Source organism: Anas platyrhynchos, chromosome W (assembly GCF_047663525.1).
Source record: "Anas platyrhynchos isolate ZD024472 breed Pekin duck chromosome W, IASCAAS_PekinDuck_T2T, whole genome shotgun sequence".
In the NCBI taxonomy this organism is placed as follows: domain Eukaryota; kingdom Metazoa; phylum Chordata; class Aves; order Anseriformes; family Anatidae; genus Anas; species Anas platyrhynchos.
The window spans coordinates 10,683,941-10,704,930 of record NC_092620.1 but is presented as its reverse complement, the minus strand read 5'-3'; the positions used below and the strand labels follow the sequence as shown (position 1 = coordinate 10,704,930).

Here is a 20,990-nt window from a genome sequence, read left to right as displayed (position 1 = left end):
TACACATAACAAAGCAAAAGGTTTCACTTGGGCACCGTGTATTCTCAAGATTCTGTTCTGCCTCCAAAACAGGGCTGTCCCACCAACACAAGACTCATAGCAATCTTAAGGACTTCCATCCACAAAGTTTGTATAAGAGATAAACAAGAACAAGCTGCTCAACTCCCATTTGCCCAAAGCTGGTGCTCATCAGTCACACTAACAAGTCTATTCTCCACAACCTCACGTGTTTCTGTTCATTCCGTCTTTTCCATTTCTCACTGCCTAAACCCCATTGCTTTATCTGATTAGTTTCATTCTGCATAAATTCAACTATTGACTCTATACGCCAAGACATACTGCAGACTGCAAGCATCAAGTGCTGCTGTATGCTGACCTGTTGCAAGCAATAGAACAATACAGGTCTCTGAGGATCAACAGTATATACGTATTTATAGGGAAGAACACCTATGGTGCTGGGTAGTTTGGAGAGGTCTGTGTGTCTATAAAGACGTTTGGGGTAGAAAGACCGTAGCAAAGAGACCACTACAGAGAGCAGCCACAACTTCTGATTCCCAAAAACTTCCCCCCCCCGCCAGTATCAGTTGCAGCATGGAGACATGGGGGCTTCCACTGGACTGACTCATGAGGTAGGATCAATTTGAACTTCAGACATTTGGGAAGGGAATTATAGGTAGGGAATTGGGATTTGCAAAGGGAAAAACTTTCCAGTGGAGTTATTGCTTGAAGAAAGCCTTTCACCCTGTCCCTAAGGCCTTCCCCCATGTTGAACCCAAACCCTTAACCCAGCATAGCCTCCACTCACACAGACAGGCACTGAAAGGCAAACTCTGCCTTGCTCAACACCTGGGAAAGGAACTCTATGGGTACAAATCACAGTTAGGATCTGAGACTGCTTTCATCCTGTGTAGAGGAGGAGCAATACAGTCAGCATCCTTCTCCTTTCTCCAGTAAAGGCAGAGATAATATGTTCCCTGCATGTTATCAAAAACTGGGCTTCTTATCAAAAGCCAACTATAAATACAATTACCAACTTTCACTTGCATGATTAACATTGGGCCACATTCTTCCCTTAGCACAGAATTACATCACATACTACTTGAATCTCAGGAAACACAACACGTCATTAAAAAAGAATGCAAGTTACATTAATCACATTGTTAAAAATTTTAATTGAGATCCATGTTTGTTTTGCAACAATTTCTCAAAGGGTAAGATGAAACACAAGAATTGTTTTGAATGAGACTAAATAGAAGCACAGATTTGAGGAAATATTTCTACCTTAGGAGAAGACTGAATAGAAAAGCTTGATTTTAACTAAGATCTACAGGATTACTAAGTGCATTAGGGAACTTCCTTGCAAGAATTCCTCCCTTCAGTTAAGGCTTTGAAAAGAAAGTTTTTCATAAGTATGGAATGACTCTAATCTCAAGGTAATAATTGAGAATTAGAAGTCCTTAGCATGGCTGAAAACAGAGCCAGACCAATATTTTCTAAACAAACCACAGTAATGAACTATTTATCTCATTAAAATGAGATTGACTCTTAACACTGGGATCTGGCACTGTAATTGCCAGTCACTCAATTGTTCCTAGTTTATTGGATGAAGCAAATAATGAACATTTCATGGTTGGTATTGCTTTATTGTTTAATATTGATTAAAATATTTACTCCTACTTTTAATCCACAGTTTAGCACTCATACTTTTACTTCTATTTTTAGCGTGTCATCTTTTTTGTCAAGTGTCAGAATTTAATTTCAAAAAAACAGGAACCTGATACCATAGAAATGAGTCTTCTCAATTTGTTTAAACACATTCATTTTCAAAAATGAAGATTTATAAAAGAGTATGCTGATAGCTTTCTTCCAGCTCATGTTTAGCACAGATTCTACTGAGCTTTTCCTATTTTAATGTGTTCCTTTTAGAATGTCCTATTGCCTCCATATGGAATGTTTCCTCCCTCAACCTGCCTCATTCTAAATTTAATGCAAAAAAAAATCAGTAGTTGACAATTAACTTTAAGCAAAAATATAAAGTATTATGACATTACTTACATTGCCTTTTACTGAACTAGGTTCTTGAACACACTAGGACCTTTGTGGAAATTTAACCAGTCAGTGTTGAAAAGGCACAGGATTTTTGTGCTCCAGCAAAAATGGTTTTCTCCCATACTGAAAGTTCAGAAGTTCCAGCTTGATATAAAGCTTCTCAGATTAAAGAAATGCAGGGACTGCTGTTAGATACAACACTGCAGTTGGATGGCAAACAGCCCACCCAGAAAACTCACAGGTACCCCATTGGTCATTTATATTAGAACCCACCAGATTTTACTAATTCTTCTGCCACAGACACTCTGCAAATCTATAACAAGAGTTTGCTTCTATGGCAAGAAGAAAAGAGGTTACTCTTACATATACCCAAGGATGATATAACAATAATTTGTGAGGATTATCAAAATCTTCACAAAGCCGTCCATCTCTATGGTATTTTGCTCTGTGTTATTACATGAGTGAGTTATTTTTCACATATGAGAGAAATTTAGTTGTACACAAAGAAAACTAACTTTGGTCCACTTGTCCGTATTTCTAAGGAAATAACATCGGAAAGATGACCACTGATGGTTCAAAAGCCAATGTAAAAGTTAACAAATATAATTTGGCATTTCATTTGTAAACCTGCACAGTGTGGTTGATTGTCCTAGTCATCCACCTTTTCATTCAGTGTCCACTAATTGTCTTCAGCTTGTTCATGATCTTCCTTATCTACATCATCTATGTGACTGGATTTCCTTTTTTCTGCTTCTCCTTGATCAACACTTTCATATTCTACTTGTTCAAGGTTTGTTCCATCTATAAGTTCAGCCCGTACTTCTTCCATCTGTATTTGATTTACATGCTCAACATGCAACTCCTCCGCATGAACTTCAGCACCTTGTTCAGTCTGAATGTGCTCAACTTCCAAATAACTAATTTGCACCTGTTCTTGCAGTTCATCCATCTGCATGCCTTTCACTCGATTGTCCTGTATGAGATCCTGGTGCATCTGTTCCACAGTTACCTGTGCAGGATCCACTTGTACCTGAATTACTGGTAGGACGTGGACTTGCTCCACCTGTTCTATTATAGTCATTGATGTTACTGGTTCAATATCCACAGCTTCCACTGGAAGAACCTCTTCTGTCACTAGTTGTTCTGAAATATCATGCATGTCTTTGAGATGCCTTCTAAGCTCACTGCCTTGCATAAACCACAAATCACATAAGGTACAGTGGTTGGGTTTGTCACCAGTGTGTGTTACCAAGTGATCTTTAAATTGATCCCAACTGTTAAACATGCTGTTACAAACCTGAAACAAAAGATACAGTATGTTAAACAGTGCCAACAGAAACATGACAAAGCATAGTGTCTATTTAAGACCACGGCTTCACATAGTGTAGCTTCTTGCCACTTAAATTAAAAAAAACAAAACACCAACAACAAAACAAACATGTTACAGGTAAAAGCTCAGAAGTCAGTGCAGTGTCCTGCACTTGGATTGGGGTAATCCTAAACATGAATACAGGCTGGGTGATGGGTGGATAGAGAGCAGCCCTGTGGGAACTTGGGGGCGTTGATGGATGAAAAACTCAACATGAGCTGGCAACATGGGCTTGCAGCCCAGAAAGTCAACCATATCCTGGGTTGCATCAAAACAAGCAACTCGGCCAGGCATGCACAGGCCAAACGGTTCCTACAATGCACTGAAGACAATTTTCTGACGCTGGTGGTGGAAGAGCCGACGGGGAGGGGGGTGCTCCTTGAACTTGTCCTTACCAACAGGGATGGGCTTGTTAGGGATGTGAAGGTCGGGGGCAGCTTGGGATGCAGTGACTATGAGGTGGTGGAGTTCAAGATGGAACTTGGTGGAAGAAGTAAGGCTAAAAGCAGGATTGCAACCCTGGACTTTCGGAGAGACAACTTTGACCTCTTCCGGGACCTGCTTGGGAGTATCTCATGGGCTAGGTTGCTAGAAGGCAAGGGTGCATGTGAGAGCTGGGCTACATTTAAACAGCATTTCTTCCAAGCTCAGGATCGGTGCATCACTAAGAGTAGGAAATCGGGGAAGGGGGGCAGGAAACCCGCATGGATGAGCAAGGAGCTCATCAATAAGATCAAAAGGAAGAGGACGGTCTATGAAATGTGGAAAAAGGGCCTGTCCTCTTGGGAGGAGTATAGAAGTGTTGTCAGGGCCTGCAGGGACGCGACAAGGAAGGCTAAAGCCCACCTAGAGATGAGGCTTGCAAAAGAGATAAAAGATAATAAGAAGGGTTTTTTTTTAAGTATGTAAGCAGTAAAAGGAAGACTAGGGATAATGTGGGTCCCTTGCTGAACGAGGGGGGTGTCCTGGTAATGGGAGACGCTGAGAAGGCGGAGATACTAAATGCCTTCTTTGCTTCAGTCTTTGCTTCAAGGACCCCCCCCCCCCCCCAGGACTCCTGGACCCTGGAGGGAGGAGAAAGAGTCTGGGAAATGGAGGTCTCCCCCCTGGTTGATGAGGGAGTGGTTCGGGAGCGTCTGAGTGGGCTCAACGCACACAAATCCATGGGTCCCGATGGGATGCATCCACGTGTGCTAAGGGAGTTGGCAGAGGTGATCGCCAAACCGCTCTCTATCGTCTTTGAAAGGTCCTGGAGAACAGGAGAGATGCCTGATAATTGGAGGATAGCCAATGCCACTCCGGTCTTTAAGAAGGGCAAGAAGGAGGATCCAGGAAACTACAGGCCAGTCAGTCTCACCTCTGTCCCTGGAAAGGTGTTGGAACAGCTCGTTCTGGATGCCATCTCCAAGCAATTGGAAGAGAAGAAGGTTATGAGGAGTAGTCAGCATGGAAGGGAAGGGGAAGTCGTGCTCGACCAACCTCGTTGCCTTCTATGATGGCATCACCAGCTGGGTAGATGAGGGGAGACCAGTGGATGTCGTCTACCTTGACTTTAGCAAGGCTTTCGATACTGTCTCCCATGACATCCTGATAGAAAAGCTGAGAAAGTGTGGGATAGAGGAGTGGACAGTAAGGTGGGTTGAGAACTGGCTGATTGGCTGAGCTCAGAGGGTGGCGATCGGCGGCGCAGAATCTGGCTGGAGACCTGTGACTAGCAGTGTTCCCCAGGGGTCAGTGTTGTGTCCAGTCTTGTTCAACATCTTTATTGACAGCCTTGATGAGGGAATAGTGTCTGCCCTCAGCAAGTACGCTGATGACACAAAGCTGGGAGCCAGAAGGCTGTACTGCCTTTCAGCAAGACCTGGACAGGCTGGAGAGCTGGGCAGGAAGAAACCAAATGAGGTTTAATAAGAGCAAGTGTAGAGTCCTGCACCGCGGAAGGAACAACCACATGTATCAGTTCAGGCCGGGGGACGACCTGCTGGAGAGGAGCTCTGAGGAGAAGGACCTGGGGGTCCTGGTGGACGACAAGTTGACCATGAGCCAGCAGTGTGCCCTCATGGCCAAGAGGGCCAATGGCATCCTGGCATGCATTAAAAGGAATGTGGCCAGCAGGTCAAGGGAGGTGATCCTCCCCCTCTACTCTGGCCTGAGGTCAGGCCTCACCTGGAGTACTGTGTCCAGTTCTGGGCTCCCCGGTACAAGAAAGACAGGGATCTCCTGGAAAGAGTCCAGCGGAGGACCACAAAGACGATACAGGGCCTGGAGCATCTTCCTTATGAGGAAAGGCTGAGAGACCTGGGTCTGTTCAGCCTGGAAAAAGGTAGACTGAGAAGGGATCTCATCAATGTGTATAAATACCTGAGGTGTGGGAGACAGAGGGATTTGGCCAACCTCTTTTCAGTGGTTTGCAGGGACAGCACAAGGAGTAATGGTCACAAGATAGAGCACAGGAAGTTCTGCACCAACACGCGAAAGAACTTCTTCATGGTGAGGGTGACAGAGCACTGGAACAGGCTGCCCAAGGATGTCGTGGAGTCTCCTTCTCTGGAGATATTTAAGGCCCATCTGGACACCTACCTAGGCTGCCTGCTCCAAGGAACCTGTTTGGCAAGGGGGTTGGACCTGATGATCTTTCGAGGTCCCTTCCAACCCTTTCAATTCTCTGATTCTGTGAAAACCTCTAATGAGCACACACCTTAATATACTGCGTTCAGTTTTGGGCCCCTCACTATAAGGACATTGAGGTGCTATAGTTTGTCCATAGAATGTTAACAAAGCTGGTGAAGGGTCTAGAGAACAAGTTTTATGAGGAGCAGGCAAGGAAACTGGGGTTATTTAGCCTAGAGAAAAGGAGGCTCAGGGAGATGTCTCTATAACTACCTCAAAGGAGGTTATAGCAGGGTGGGGGTTGGTCTCTTCTCCTAAGCAACAAGCAACAGGAGAAGAGCAAATGGCCTTAAGTTGTGCCAGTGGAGGTTTAGGTTGGATATTAGGAAAAATTTCTTCACCGAAAGGGGTGTGAGGCATTGAAACAGTCTGTCCAGGGAAGTTGAGTCACCACCCCTGGAGGTATTTAAAAGACACGTAGATGTGGTGCTTAGGGACATGGTTTAGTGGTAGTATTGGCAGTGCTACATTAATGGTTGGACTTCATGATCTTGGAAGTTTTTTCCAACCTAAGTGATTCTATGAAAAGATGCGTGACCAGCAGATAGAGGTGGAGAATGACCTCTCTCAAAAGGTACTAAGCTACTGTCCATCATATTTGAGAAATTATGGCAGTCCGGTCAAGTTCCCACTTAATGGAAGAGGGGAAACATAACTCACATTTTTAAAAAGAGAAAAAAGGAAGACCCAGGGAACTACGGGCCAGTCAGTCTCACCTCTGTGCCTAGCAAGATTATGGAGCAGATACTCCTGGGAACTATGCTAAAGCATGGAAAATAAGGTTATCAGTGATGGCTAACATAAGTTCAGTAAGGGCAGATCACACCTGACAAATCTGGTGGCTTTCTACGATGGGGTTACAGTGTTGGTGTATAGGGGAAGAGCAACTGACATCACCTACCTGGACTTGTGCAAAGCATTTGACACCATCCCACTTGATATCCTTCTCTCAAATTGGAGAGACGTAGATTTGATGTGAATAGGCCACTCAGTGGATAAGGAATTGGCTGAATGGTCACGCTCAAAGAGTTGTGATCAACTGCTCGACATCCAAGTGGAGATCAGTAAAGAGCAGTGTTCCTTAGGGGTCAATATTGGGGCCAGTGCTCCTTACCATCTTTGACACTGACATGGACAGTGGGATTGAGTGCACCCTCAGCACGTTGGTTGATGACACCAAGCTCTGTGGTGTCATGTGCAGTAGACAGGCTGGAGGGAAGGAATGCCATGCAGAGGTACCTGGACAGGCTTGAGAGGGGGGCCTGTGCAAACCTCACGAAGTTCAAAAAGGCCAAGTACAAGGTCCTGCATCTGGGTTAGGGCAATCCCAAGCACAAATACAGGCTGAGGGGAGAATGGACTGAGAGCAGCTCTGAGGAGAAGGACTTGGGGGTGTTAATTAAAGAGAAGCTCAACATGAATCAGCAATGTGAGCTTGCAGCCCAGAAAGTGAACCGCATCCTGGGCTGTGTCAAAAGAACCATGATCAGCAGGATGAGGGAGGTAATTCTCCCCCTCTACTCTGCTCTCATGAGACCCCACCTGGAGTACTACATTCAACTCTGGGGCCCCCCAACATAAGGTTGATCAGAGGTCTGGAACATTTCTTCTACGAAGACAGGCTGAGGGAGTTGGGGTTGTTCAGCCTGGAGAAGAGAAGGCTCCAGGGAGACCTTATAGTAACCTTCCAGTACCTAAAGGGAGCCTACAAGAAAGCTGGGGAGGGTCTCTTTAAAAGGCAGTGTAGCAATAGGACAAGGGTTAATGGTTTTAAACTAAAAGAGGGTAGATTTAGATCGGACATTAGGAGGAAATTCTTTACTATGAGGTTGGTGAGGCACTGGAACTGGTTGCCCAGAGAAGCTGTGGATGAACTCTTCCAGGGATGAGGCAAGACCAGGTTGGATGGGGCGTTGAGCAACCTGGTCTAGTGGGAGGTGTCCCTGCCTATGGAATTAGATGACCTTTAAGGTCCCTTCCAACCCAAACCAGTCTATGATTCAGATGAACAGAGCGTCTATTATTACTATTTAAGAAATAGTGCCATTTCATAGAATCATTAAGGTTGGAAGAAACCTTCAAGATCATCTGGTCCAACCATCACCCTACCACCAATGTCACCCACTAAACTATGTCCCTAAGCACCAGGTCCAACCTTTCCTTGAACACCTCAGGGACAGTGATGCCAACACCTCCCTGGGCAACCCGTTCCAATGCCTGACCACTCTTTCTGAAAAGAAATGTCTCAGAATTTTCAACCTAAACCTCCCCTAGAACAACTTGAGGCCATTCCCTCTAGTTCTATCACTAGTATCACTAATTACCTGTGAGAAGAGACCAACCCCCAGCTCCCCACAACTGCCTTTCAGGTAGTTGTAGAGAACAATAAGGTCTCCCCTGAGTCTCCTCTTCTCCAGACTAAACAACCCCCATTCTCTCAGCCACTCCTCATAGGATGTGTGTTCCAAGCCCTTCACCAGCTTTGTAGCCCTTCTATTTATACATAAACAGGATACTTACTGAATTTATGAGTTTAGTACAGATTTTGAAATTTTTCTTATTTCAACCTTATGTGAAATTCACATACAGAAGCATGCCCCAATAAACATCTGTTACTAGAATTTTGAGCAGAAAACTGTATTTGTGTAATAATATTGCATGATGAAAGTATGATACAAATTGTCCTGTTACTGAAGTTCTAGATGTAGTACCACTAGCCCCCTTTCCCTCATCATCTTTATTTTGTTCACAGCAATGTGAGGTTTAACCAGCTAGAGTAAACTCTCCTATTCGGCTATTAAAAAAAATCTCAGTAGATAAAAATCTCTTAAAAACTCCATCCCTTTAAGTCTTCTCCACCTAGAAGTACTGCCTAGGCTGCAGAGGCACTATTTTCACAAAGCACTTGAGCACACTTTCATTTCTTCCCTTCAGCTGGCACTGACTGAGGTGAGTAGCCTGAAAATAATACACAGAAACACTGCAGAAACAAGGTGCCAGAGAGAGAAGAGTGGGATAAAGTCGTACTTGGAGTAAAGAAACAGACTCAGGAGTCTTTTTCAACAGAACTGTTCTCAGTTGCAGAAAGAAGCAAAGAACATGTTTCAACACTCCTTCACTGTCAGCAAGCATTTTTGAAACAGTGTTCCATCTCCTCTTAATTTTTGACAACAACACATAAGGATGATGGAGTAACTGACAGGAATTAACTCAAGGAACAGGTCATGTAATGGATCTGAATATCCCCATTTTACTGTTGAAGTCTGTTAAAAACAGGTTTATGATGCTAGTGCCAGGCTTCCTTCTGCCCAGACTCATGCTTTAGAAAGATGTTGTACAAGCGTTTAAAATATTAACCTTATAAATAAACACACAAAATTACTTAGTCATATATAAAGGTAATAACTATTAATAATGTCCAAGCACATAATTACCGCTCTTGTCACATGTAGCCTAGTTCAGTCCTCAAGACATACACTGAAAAGCAACAGAAGTGCTCATCAAGCAAGTACAATTTTGTTTTCTCCTCGTTCTGCAGTGAGCCAAGATTTTATTTATTGAATACTATTCAAATTTAGTTCTAAAGATAAAAAAAAAAAAAAAATCAAGAAAAAAATATCCAGGAATTACTGCTGCTGCTGCGGGCTGAAGTAACACTAATCTACATTTACAACATCTGTAAGAGAACATGGTATCAATTTAGAAAGAAAGAGCTATGACACAATGCAATTAAACCAAAGGGTTGCAAAGACAAAACAGTATATTCAGTCTGATGCTACTAGATATAACTTTGTGTTAACAGCAGTTCTCATGCTCAAAACAAACATCTTTAAAACATAGGTATGATCACAGAAATTAACTTTAGACTAGCATAAAAACTAAATGATGCAACAGAATCAGTGAAACTTCTAATTAAAGTGTGAATTAATTGCGTGTTGCTAATCATTCATCTGCAGTATTCGCTTTCTGTGAATAAAAAATGTTCTCTTTTGAAACAAATAAAACCAATGTCCAGCAGTTTTCTTCACTACACAAGCCAAATTAACTTCAAACCACAGCTTATCTGTCAACTGAATAGGATGAGAGCCTTGTTGGGTGGGGGGTGGAGAGAGAAGTGTATTTGAGACTGTTGCAGAACTGAAGCAGCAAAATGGCAAATAAAAAAAAAATGCTACAGCCAACCTTAGTTCTCATATTATCTAGCTTTTAAAAGCTGATTCTTAAAAGTTAAGTAACTTTCTTCTGAACAGCTTTTTGAACCTCAGTTACATATAGTGACCAAGTACTTCTTATGTCTATCTACAGCATTTATATTTGCTTAAAAGATATGGATTGTCATCATAAGATAGAAAGACTTTATAGATCAAGTCAATATATTGGGTATCAAACAGAAGAATAACAAAATAGGAAAATAAAATAGTACTTCGTAATTTGGACTTTAGTGAAGCATGCTCACAAGCGGGAAAGGCCTAGGTCAGTGCATCATGAAAAGGAAGCAGAAAGTATTATGAAGATCCATATCAGTAATTCCATGTTTTAAATGGAACTACTTGGACAAAATAATTTATCTGCATGTTGTGGTTGAATGTGATCCTTATATTTATTTTACTAATAGTAGTTCTTGGAGATATGAGCCCACTCTTATTGTCTTTCCTGTGTAGTATTCATTCCCTCAACACAGGAAGGAGGTATCTAACCTCAGACTGCAACTTCCATTACCCACCTGACATTCATATAGCTTCTTTCTTCCCTTTTTAGCTCCAGCTCCAGACTGACAGGCTGTCAAGTGACATTTGAGTGTGCTATTCCTAGCAAAACGTTCGTGGCAGTTTGGACATTCAAATGGTTTTTCACCTATCAAGACAAACACAGGGGTTTAAGTGTATAAAAAAAATGGTTTTCTGTCAGCTCTTCCTTTGTCCTCTCTCCATTTTGCATAGATTGATAGATATGCTGTAAAAACTTGGCCAACAAATATTCTACAGAAGAAAAAGACATTGCATGCAATCTTTATTTATGTAACTAAAAGGTAAAAAAACTAATGGGGAGTCATAATTCTCAATCAGACAATGACAATCTAATATAATTGCTAGTGCTGTTTAAAGTACATTCATTTTTTTTATGGAAGTTAGATTGCTATCCTGTCAAAATATCTTAATGAAATAGCAGCTATATAGTCTTTTCACCTGATAATATTTATACTTAAAGACTCAACATTAGAAATTATACAAAGTTACACATTACAGAAAGTATTAAAAAAAAATACAGTTTTATTTTTAAGAACAAAAACAGCTCATGCTCAAGAGCTGAAATTGAGCTCCAGACAAAGAAGCTGGCACAGAATGACCTGCTGACCATGAAGTAACAATTCATCAGCATTTTAAAAACATGCAAAGAAAAAGCACAGAAGGACATAGATGGGCACAAGCAAGATAAAAAAATCTTTCTATTTAGTCACTTTCTTTCAAACGTAGTACCAAAAAGAAGAACATTTTCCACTGGGAAGCCAGCTAAGGACAACAGCAGGGAAGGCTGAAAATAGGTCCTGTTTTCTTTTTTTCATCCGAGGTAGTATATTGTTATTACTGTCATGAAGTAGTAGCCAAGTACAACTGGTGTCTGTTTACTAATTTAATCACATACATACACAATGAAATTCAAAGAAATTAAAGTACAAAAAATTAGGAACAGTATGTTTCTTCTGAAAATCTGATAATTAATCTGTGAAGGTACTGGCATCAATGTAACTACTGAAACAAACTGCTTAATGAATTCCAAAAGAGGATGAATTCCAAATAAGGATTATTTCAGTGAATAATATAAGAATATATTCTAGCTAGATAAAATTTAAAAGCCTACATTTTTAGGAAGATGGTAGTTACGAACTGGGATGGAAAGCCAATAAACCTATATTTTCAGAAACACCCAACTAGCTTTTCAACAGAAATCCACAAGTAGCCTATAATTCTGGCTTACACACCTAAAGGCTATCAAAAAAAGTTAAATGGTATGAATATTCCCCTTAATGATTACAGAAGGCTATGTTTATAGAGACTGTTGTAAGGTAATACAGAGGATACTGAACTGCCACCAGTCTCTAATGTCAAAAATTACAGACTTTGCATGAGCAACCACATACAATGGCAAGCCAAGAAGATAAAACAGCACAAAACTCACACCGCAGAACTTCACCTGCCCTGTGATTTAGGCCATATTTAAATAGTTACTTGGAGTAAGCCACCACACAGTAAGGGACAGATTTATTCTATTCTTACTGAAATTCTTCAGTAATCTTCAACAGATTCTGACAAAAGTAACTGAAAGTGACAATTTAATGATAATGCTAGCAATATCCAAGGGCCAAAAGAACTCACGTGACTTCTTGCACAGCACAAATCAGCACTGTGACCCAAGTTGTACATCTCACAAGGGTGACAGAATGCATGCACGGCATGCCAGGCCGCCGTTACCTTGAGAGAGGCACTGGCAATGTGAGCAGGGGGCTGAACGCCTCTACTAAAGATGACAGCCTGTTTCTCTTCTCCTGAGTATGATTCAGCTGCAAGTTTAACCTCATCTAATTGAGATATTCTAAAGAGGGAGGTTTTTGACTGGATCTAGTGTTGATCTTTTTTTCACTGTATGAAGAAGAATGAGATTTCCCTCACCAATTGTGAGTAACTCACAGGACAGAAATTCTGAGAGAAGACAGTCTGATATTGTGCTGGTCCCTTTGTAATCCTATAGCCACAGGAAGGAGATGGTCCAAAATAAATATTGTTAACCCAAAGAAATGTCTAACAACACTGATTTTTATTTGCCTAATGTGTAAGAAATACCAAGGAATACATCCCTAACTATAAAGCTACCACGTCATTATTTGTGTTTAGAAAGAAAGAATAAACCCAGCTTTTTATTTTTTCCCCCCACAAGTACCCCAAAGGTAGGCATTTATCAAACAAACTCTTTGCAATTATTTATTCAAGGTATTCAGAGTCCACTTATTCACAACTATGGAAGATGTTAAAGTACACTTCCTGTAAAAACATATTTTAGATTTACCACACAATAGCAAAGCCCTTATTTTTTTCCTAACAAGTTTGTATAATCTGTATACAAATCACTTCACTTACAGAGTTTTCAGACGTTTAGCTGCTTGGAGCACATCAAAACTCCCTCACTTCCATCTTCACTCATGTGAGCAAACTCATGCTCCATAAAAGTTAAAATAAATAAATAAATTTGAGAAATATTTAGAAGTCAAAATTCCCAGTAAAATCAGAGGAAATCAAAGCTGTCCAGTGTCTCTTTCTGCTAGGGGATATAGGCTTTCCAAAATACCAGGATTAGACAAGCATATCGAGAGCAATAGCTTCCTTCTAAGATTAACTTCTGTATGAGGAAATTGCTCTTCTTGTGCAAGACAAATTAGAGCTATTGACTTCAAAGGATATACATTAAACCTGGCAGAATTTCTGTCCTGTGAGTTACCTACAATTGGCAAGCAAATTCACATTGATTCTCATGCAGTAAATAAAGAATCATTACAACATGCAAAAAAATCTTCCTGTTTATAAATTCTGGAGATGACTTTGTTAGTATGTTCATGGGCACATGACATGCAAGACAATTTTGAGTTGTTTTTTTTTTTTATGGTTTCTTAAGAGATTCAGAGGATTCTTAAGGCACTGTAGAAGTGTGTGAGAAAGAAGCTCCAAGGTTACCCTTCCTAATTTATTTTCTTGAAACAAGAGAACAGCTTTTGCTGATATCAAACTCCTACATCAAGAAGAATTACCAAAATTAATAAGGTGTCTATTTCTTCTGCACTTGTTACTTGAATGTCATTGCTGGTGCTGTGATTAAACAACAGCAGGATGAGATAGTTTGTAGGAAGTTTTCTTCATGGACTCTTCATTTTTCATTTTAGTATTCAACCAATGCTATACAGAAATCAGAGTTCAGAAAGTCTTTGGGCTCAACAGGATTTTTTCCACTGATCTTAGACCACAGTGAAATGGTAGTATCAGGTCTGATTTTAAGCTTAAGGCTTTCAAAATGCTAAACTAAAAGTAATTACATTCCATGTGTTATATTTGTATCAATAAATATTGATAAAGTACTATACATTGTTTGTGATATGCTAAGTTGCTTGGTCCCCAAAGTTCTTTGTCACAACAAACCACCACCACCATATGGTGATATTTGGTTTACTCTGTTAATCTGCCATAAACTTTTCTCTGAAAACGCTTTCATTACGTAGCTCGTAGTTGACTTAGCTATATTGAAGAAACACTTCCTACTTTATAGGGAATAAGGATTTGCCAAAGACTTTTTACAAATGCAACTTTTAAGGGGCTACTGGGATTAGACTGGATACAGCGTCATGTATCAATAATCAGGAGTCCCATACACAGATGCAAAGAAGTTCAAATAAAAGACTTCAACAACAAGCTGAGAAAGAAGAGGGATGCTACCCTCCATTAAATTCTTACTGATGACTCATGACTGACATATTAAATAAAAACATATGGAAGGATCAGGACCATATATTTTACATTCAAAGAGTTATCTATATAACACTAAGTATCTGTACAGACAGTAAAGACATTTCAATGAGATGAAGTAGCATGTTAACCTCCCACATTATAAGAAAGGAGCACAAGTAATTTTGTACTCAGAAGATGCTATTGTAAAATCTGCCTTTATGAAAACTGGATAACAAAAGTCTACTATAGTCAATAGAAATACTTTGTTGTGTTAGTTAACAAACAAAATCAAATCATGAGATGAGATGTTAAGAGCAAGGATAGGGGTGGTATTTCACCCTGACAAAATCACAGCTGCGAAAATAAAAGTAGCTACTCAGTTTGGCACTTTTTAAGAAGTAAACATGCCTTACAAAGTATTAAAAAAAAAAAAAAAAAAAGTTTAACACACTTGAGAGAAGCTTCATTAGGATTTTCTGGTTTTAGGTGCCTATTTTTAACCACTTTAAAAAAAAAAAAAAAATCGATTCCTCACAGTTTATATCAATGGGAAAAAAAATCAGCATAGAATCAACACCAAGATTCTATGATTTTAGTTGTAACTAGAAGCCAAGTATTTCTAGCATTTGGGACTTGCGTGTTCTCTTCAGCATATTCTCTACTTCCCCAAAACATGCAGAAATTCAAAGTGCTAGATTCAAAGCCACATGTACATGCCTATAGTAGTACTCTTACCTGTGTGCTTCCGGAGGTGCTCTTTAAAATGTCCAAAGTGGTCAAACTGTTTTTCACAGTACTGGCATATATGTATTTTTTTGCCAGGTCTTTGCTTCTTGCTGGCACCACCTTCATCAACGTGGTAACAGGTGAGGTGCTGTTTCAAAGCACTCTCTCGTAGGTACCTTTTATTGCATATGTCACACTTGTAACTCTCAGTAGAATGTGTTTTCATGTGTTCTTTAAAATGGTAAAACAATTTAAATGAACAGTTACATTTCTCACAGTGGAATAAATTGTTCATGTGTGATAGCTGAAGTTCCACAATTTCAATACCTTCTACCTGTTTGCATAAGGGATCAGTTGCACTGTCACCTTCTTCTTGGATCTGGCATTTTCGTTCTCCCTGACGATACTTGCTGGTAATATCTGCCAAAAGAGCCAAAGCAGATTCATCTGATGTACCCGTTGTCTGTATGCACTTTATGGATTGCTCTGCAAAAGCTACTTCTTCAAGTGTCTTGACGCTATCATCTTCCATTTCAATTGTCCCTTCAGCAATCTCAACCTCAATTTCAATAGGCTCCGATTCTGCAGATGGCAGTGTTTCTGTTATAACATTAGAGGTCTCAGCTATCTTCCTCTTTTTCACTTTATCTTTACCTTGTATTTGATTTGATTCTAAGGGTGATGAATTTTCTTTGTTCCTGTAAAGCATTTGCATAAACATGGTTAAAATCCACAAGCACTTACGTAATAATTCCTGCCTGATAGTGAGTTTCTGCATTAAACATTTTCTAGGTATTTCTCAAAGAAATTGAATAATGAATGACCACATATCCTGTGTGCATTTCAGAAGCTAATCTGTCCTTAACTGATACTCCTTAGAGCTGTAAAATAGCAAGGTTAAAGCTGTATAGCCTTTTACATAAGGTTACTGAAGTGTTTTAAAGTGCTGTGTCATGATTTTGGCTGGGATGGAGTTAATTTTCTCCATAGAGGCTCACACAATGCTGTGTTTTGGATTTCCGATAAAAATAGTGGTGATAACACACCAATATTTTTAGTTGTTGAAGAGCAGTGCTTACACAGAGCCAAGGACTTTTCTGCTTCTTATGCTGCCCTGCTAGCAAGAAGACTGGGGTGCACCAGAATGGCAGAGGGGACACAGCAAGGACAGCTGACCCAGATTGACAAAATAGATATTCTATACCATATGACATCATGCTCAGTAATAAGAGCTGAAACAAAGGAGGAAGGGGGGGAGGGGGTTGTAGTTGAAGTGATGGCATTTGTCTTCCCAAGAAGCCGATGAGCTCTGTTTTCCTGGAAGCGTCTGAACACCTGCCTGCCAATGGGAAGTAACAAATGAATTCCTTGTTTTGCTTGTGTGTGTGGCTTTTGCTTTACTTAGTAAGCTGTCTTATCTCAACCTATAAGTTCTTCCACTTTTACCTTCCCAGTTCTCTCCCCCATCCTACCTGGGGAGAGCAAAAAAGCAGCTGTATGGTACTTATCTGCCTGCCAGCATTAAACCACAACACTCTTGCTTGAATGACACAAAACACATCAATAAGACCAGTTTGGGCTAATGGTATAGGTTTATCTAAGAAACTTGTGAAATTCTGTACTTGGGAAAAAGATTTACCCAAAGGGTGGAGTTCCAACTCAAAAATAAGATTAAGACTTAGACTGAGGCACTGTATTACAATTCCTCCCCCTTATACTTTGGAGAAGAGCCTGACAGCAATACTCAAGTTTGCTTTTCTACCAAAAATCTTTCCTATGTTTCCTCCAGCTCTGTTCCTTTTGCCTCTGCACCAGGCACACACAACCCTCTTCCTCCAAGATGTCAGGGATAGGCAGAGCTGAGCGAGCCAGTGCTTTCAAGTGAGACCCTCAAGACTATCCACAGCACTTACATTTCAGTATTCAGTTTCAAAAATGGGCAGATGATCTTCCCCTCAAATCAGACTGAGGAGAGTATGCTTTTACTTTCCTCTGCAGCCTGATGAATCATTTCACGTAATCTAGTCCCTATCACTTCTGGGTCATCTAGTAATAGGCAAATATGGCTTCAAGTATTTATATGTCAAATGCCAGAAATATGTGGCTAATGACCTAATGCAGGATACAGCTTATCAAATTACACCTTACAATATCCATAGGAAGATAAAACAGTTAAACTTGCTGTTTCGTATACCCTGTATTTCTGTCTAGAAAGTGTCAAGTTACTTTGCACATTACCACAAGTAGCTCCAGAATTATATACCAAAAGAATCAACTGCTCAGGAAAGAGGAGACTAATATTCTTGAGCACACTGTGTGGTTCACGTGTGAAGCTTTGTATAAGGATACACACCATACAACTGCATTTTAAGGAATAACAGCTGGTTGTTTTCTTTCTAGTCTAGGTAGTAATGTCCAACTCTTGGATACATTATACAAGAGATTAGTGCCCTGGTTTTGGCCGGGATTTCATTTTCTTCCTAGTAACTGGTTGTAGTGGGTTTACGTGGCAAGGTTTTGGTAGCAGGGAGCCATAGGGGTGGTTTCTGTGAGAAGGATCTAGAAACTGCCCCATGTTTATGAACGGCCCCATTGTTTTCCAGAGCTGAGCCAATAAGCGATGTTGTTTTTCACCTCTGTGAGAGCATATTTAAGACAGGGAAAAAAAAGCTGCGTCACACAGCAGCTGGGAGAGTGAGAAACAGCCTTGCAGGTGCCAAGGTCAGTGTAGAAGGAGGGGGAGAGGTGCTCCAGGCGCCGGAGTCAAAGTCCCCTGCAGCCTGTGGTGAGGACCATGGTGAAGCAGGATGTCCCCCTGCAGCCCATGGAGTACCACGGGGGAGCAGGGTTCCATGCTGCAGCCCGTGGAGGAGACCACAGTGGAGCAGGTGGCCCTGCACCGACGGAGGCTGCCGCCTGTGGAAGACCCCTTCCAGAACAGATTCCGTGCCAGACCTGTAGCCCGTGGAGAGGAGACCACGCAGGAGCAGGTGACCTGGCAGGAGCTGCTGCCCGTAGGGGAGCCAGGTTGGAGCAGTTTTCTCCTGAGGGATGGACCCCGTGGTACGGACCCATATCTGGAGCAGCTCTGGAAGAGCTGCTGCCTGTGGGAAGCCCACGCTGGATCAGTTCATCAAGGACTGTATCCCATGGGTGGGACCCCACAGCACAGGGGACGAGAGTGACCGAGAAGGAGCAGCAGAGAAGAAGTGCTGTAGACTGACCATAACCCCCATTCCCCTGCACCGCTCGAGGGGGAGGAGGTGGAAGAGGGTGGATGGGGGGAGAAGGTGCTTTTGGTTTCTTTCCTTTGTTTCTCACTTCTCTAGCTCGTTAGTAATAAGCAATAAATCTTACTATCTCCTTATGCTGAGTCTGTTTTGCCCGTTACAATAATTATTACGTGATTTTCTTGTCCTTATCTCAACCCTTGAGCCCTATTCATCATATTTTCTCCCCATTCCTCTTTGAGGAGGGGGAGTGAGAGAGCGGCTGTGGTGGAGCTCGGCTGCCCACTCGAGTGGAACCACGACACTGGTGTGGTGCTGTGTTTTAGATTTAGGATGAGAATAATGCTGATAACACACAGATGTTTAGCTTAAGCACTGCTCTGCAACAACTAAGCCAAGAACTTCTCAGCTTCTCCTATTACCCTGCCAAGGAGGAGACTTGGGGTACACAAGAAGCTGGGAGGGGCACAGCTAAGACCCCTGCTTGGGGTCTGGCTAGGCATCAGTCAGCAGATGGCAAACAATTGCATTGAGCATCACTTGCTTTGTATATTCCTTTATCATAATTTATCAACATTATTTTCCCTTGCTTCTCCCCCCCATCCCACTGCTGGGGAGCGAGCAAATAGCTGTGTGATACTCAGATACCTGCTGGGTTAAACCAAAATGGTTAGTTCAATTATCATTTCTACTTCAGCTGGGTTCTGAAGCTTATCCTTTTCAGTCAGAGTTTAGACCAAGACACTGTATTGCAATCCCCCCCCTTTCTACTGTGGAAGAGACTGACAGTGATACTCAAGTTTGTTTTTCTACCAAAACAACAACAAACAAACAAAATAATCCCCCCCCCCACAACCTTTGCAGTCTATGAACAATGGAAATAATTAAGCATATACTGGCTTGCATGCATCTGTTAAGCAAAACATTTAATTCTTACGTTACAAGGAAATACAATGTTTACTAGACGTAGATAACCAATAAACTACATAACATTACGTAGTAATGTGGAATAATTAATTGCAGACTGGACAGTTTAGCTTGATGGATTGATCCGAACCTTGTTTCAACAGCTCTACAGTTGGTACATACCAACTCAAAGCAATACCAATTAGAACACACTTTTTCAGTTTTAAGTTTCTTTTCAATTTCTCAAGCAGACTCCAAAGGTCTGCTTTTTTTTTTTTTTTTTTTTAAATCAAATCTGGGGGAAAAAAAGAGAGTTATTTTGATTCTACCACGCTTAATCTTAATGTCAAAAAGAGATGTGTTGGTGTTGTTGGAGGGTAAGACCAGAAATGCACAATTCCACCTCTCCTATTAAGGAAAAAATACCCATTTTCAGCTCAATTGCCAATCCCCAGAATAAGCACAGAATAAGTTAATTCAAAAACCAAAAAAATCAACACTGATGTTGAAAACCAAGTTTCCCATATCATGTCATGGAGGTTTGTTTTTTTTTTTTCCTCTTATTTTTTAAAACAAAATGCTAATGGACTACTAGGAGAACTCTGGGCCAATGCCACTCCCCTTGGCTAACACATTTATGGGAAGATAAAGAGGAATCTTAGCCTTGATGCAAAGGCCAGTAGGTCTAGAAGAGAAAGCAAGGATAACCATAAGACCAGGAGACATTTATTGCCCATCCCTCTGCTTCATGATGAAAGAACAGAGGAGAACACAGAAGGAATGATAACATAACAGCACTCTGTGAAAGTAAAAGGGAAAGAAGGGCAAGAAAAAAAAAAAAAAGCATGATGGGAATAGCACCTACTTTTCTCAGGTTGGAGTTCTGTGATGGCGCACAGTTACAGGTACTGGATAAAAGGTGCCATAGCAACATCTGATTATGTACTAATTCAGTATAAAACTTGTTATAACAATTATATTTCAGTTGACAAGGCAAGACCGACTGATGTCATCTACCGGGACTTATGTAAGGCTTTTGACACTGTCCCACATGGCATCCTGATTTCTACAGTGGAGAGAGATGGATTTGAAGGGTGGACCATTTGGTGGATAAGGAAGTGGCTTGATGGACGCACCCAGAGAGCAGTGGTCAATGGTTCTATGTCCAGGTGGAAGCTGGTGATGAGCGGTGTCCCTCAGGAGTCTGTCTTGGGACTGGTGCTTTTCAATATCTTCAACAGTGATGCAGATGATGAGACTGAGTGCACCCTCAGCAAGTTTGCAGATGACACCAGGATGAGTGGTGCAGTTGATATAACAGAAGGAAGGGATGCTGTACAAAGGGACCTGGACAAGCTTGAGAAGTTGGCCCACATGAACCAAAATGAGGTTCAACAAGTCCAAATGCAAAGTGCTGCACCTAGATTGGAGCAATCTCAGGCATGAGTACAGACTGGAAGAACTCCTTGAGAGCAGCCCTGCGGAGGGATTTGGGGGTTCTGGTGGATGAGAAACTCGACACGAGCCAGCAGTGTGCGCTTGCAGCCCAGA

General features: G+C 41.3%; 1 protein-coding gene across 4 annotated transcripts in view; it reads right to left on the bottom strand.

Moving 5' to 3' along the window:
- Window positions 1-1,152: 1,152 nt before the first annotated feature.
- Window positions 1,153-20,990, bottom strand: part of LOC101795426 (zinc finger protein 131) — a 73,681-nt gene continuing 53,843 nt past the window's right edge. For all 4 annotated transcript variants that reach the window (XM_072030469.1, XM_038169477.2, XM_038169476.2 and 1 more), the window contains 3 exons: window positions 15,313-16,001; window positions 10,812-10,942; window positions 1,153-3,346 (listed from right to left, as the gene is read on the bottom strand). In XM_072030469.1, coding sequence (XP_071886570.1) covers window positions 2,729-3,346; window positions 10,812-10,942; window positions 15,313-16,001 — 1,438 coding nt within the window. In that variant the 3' untranslated portion in view covers window positions 1,153-2,728. The remainder of the gene's footprint in view (window positions 3,347-10,811; window positions 10,943-15,312; window positions 16,002-20,990) is intronic.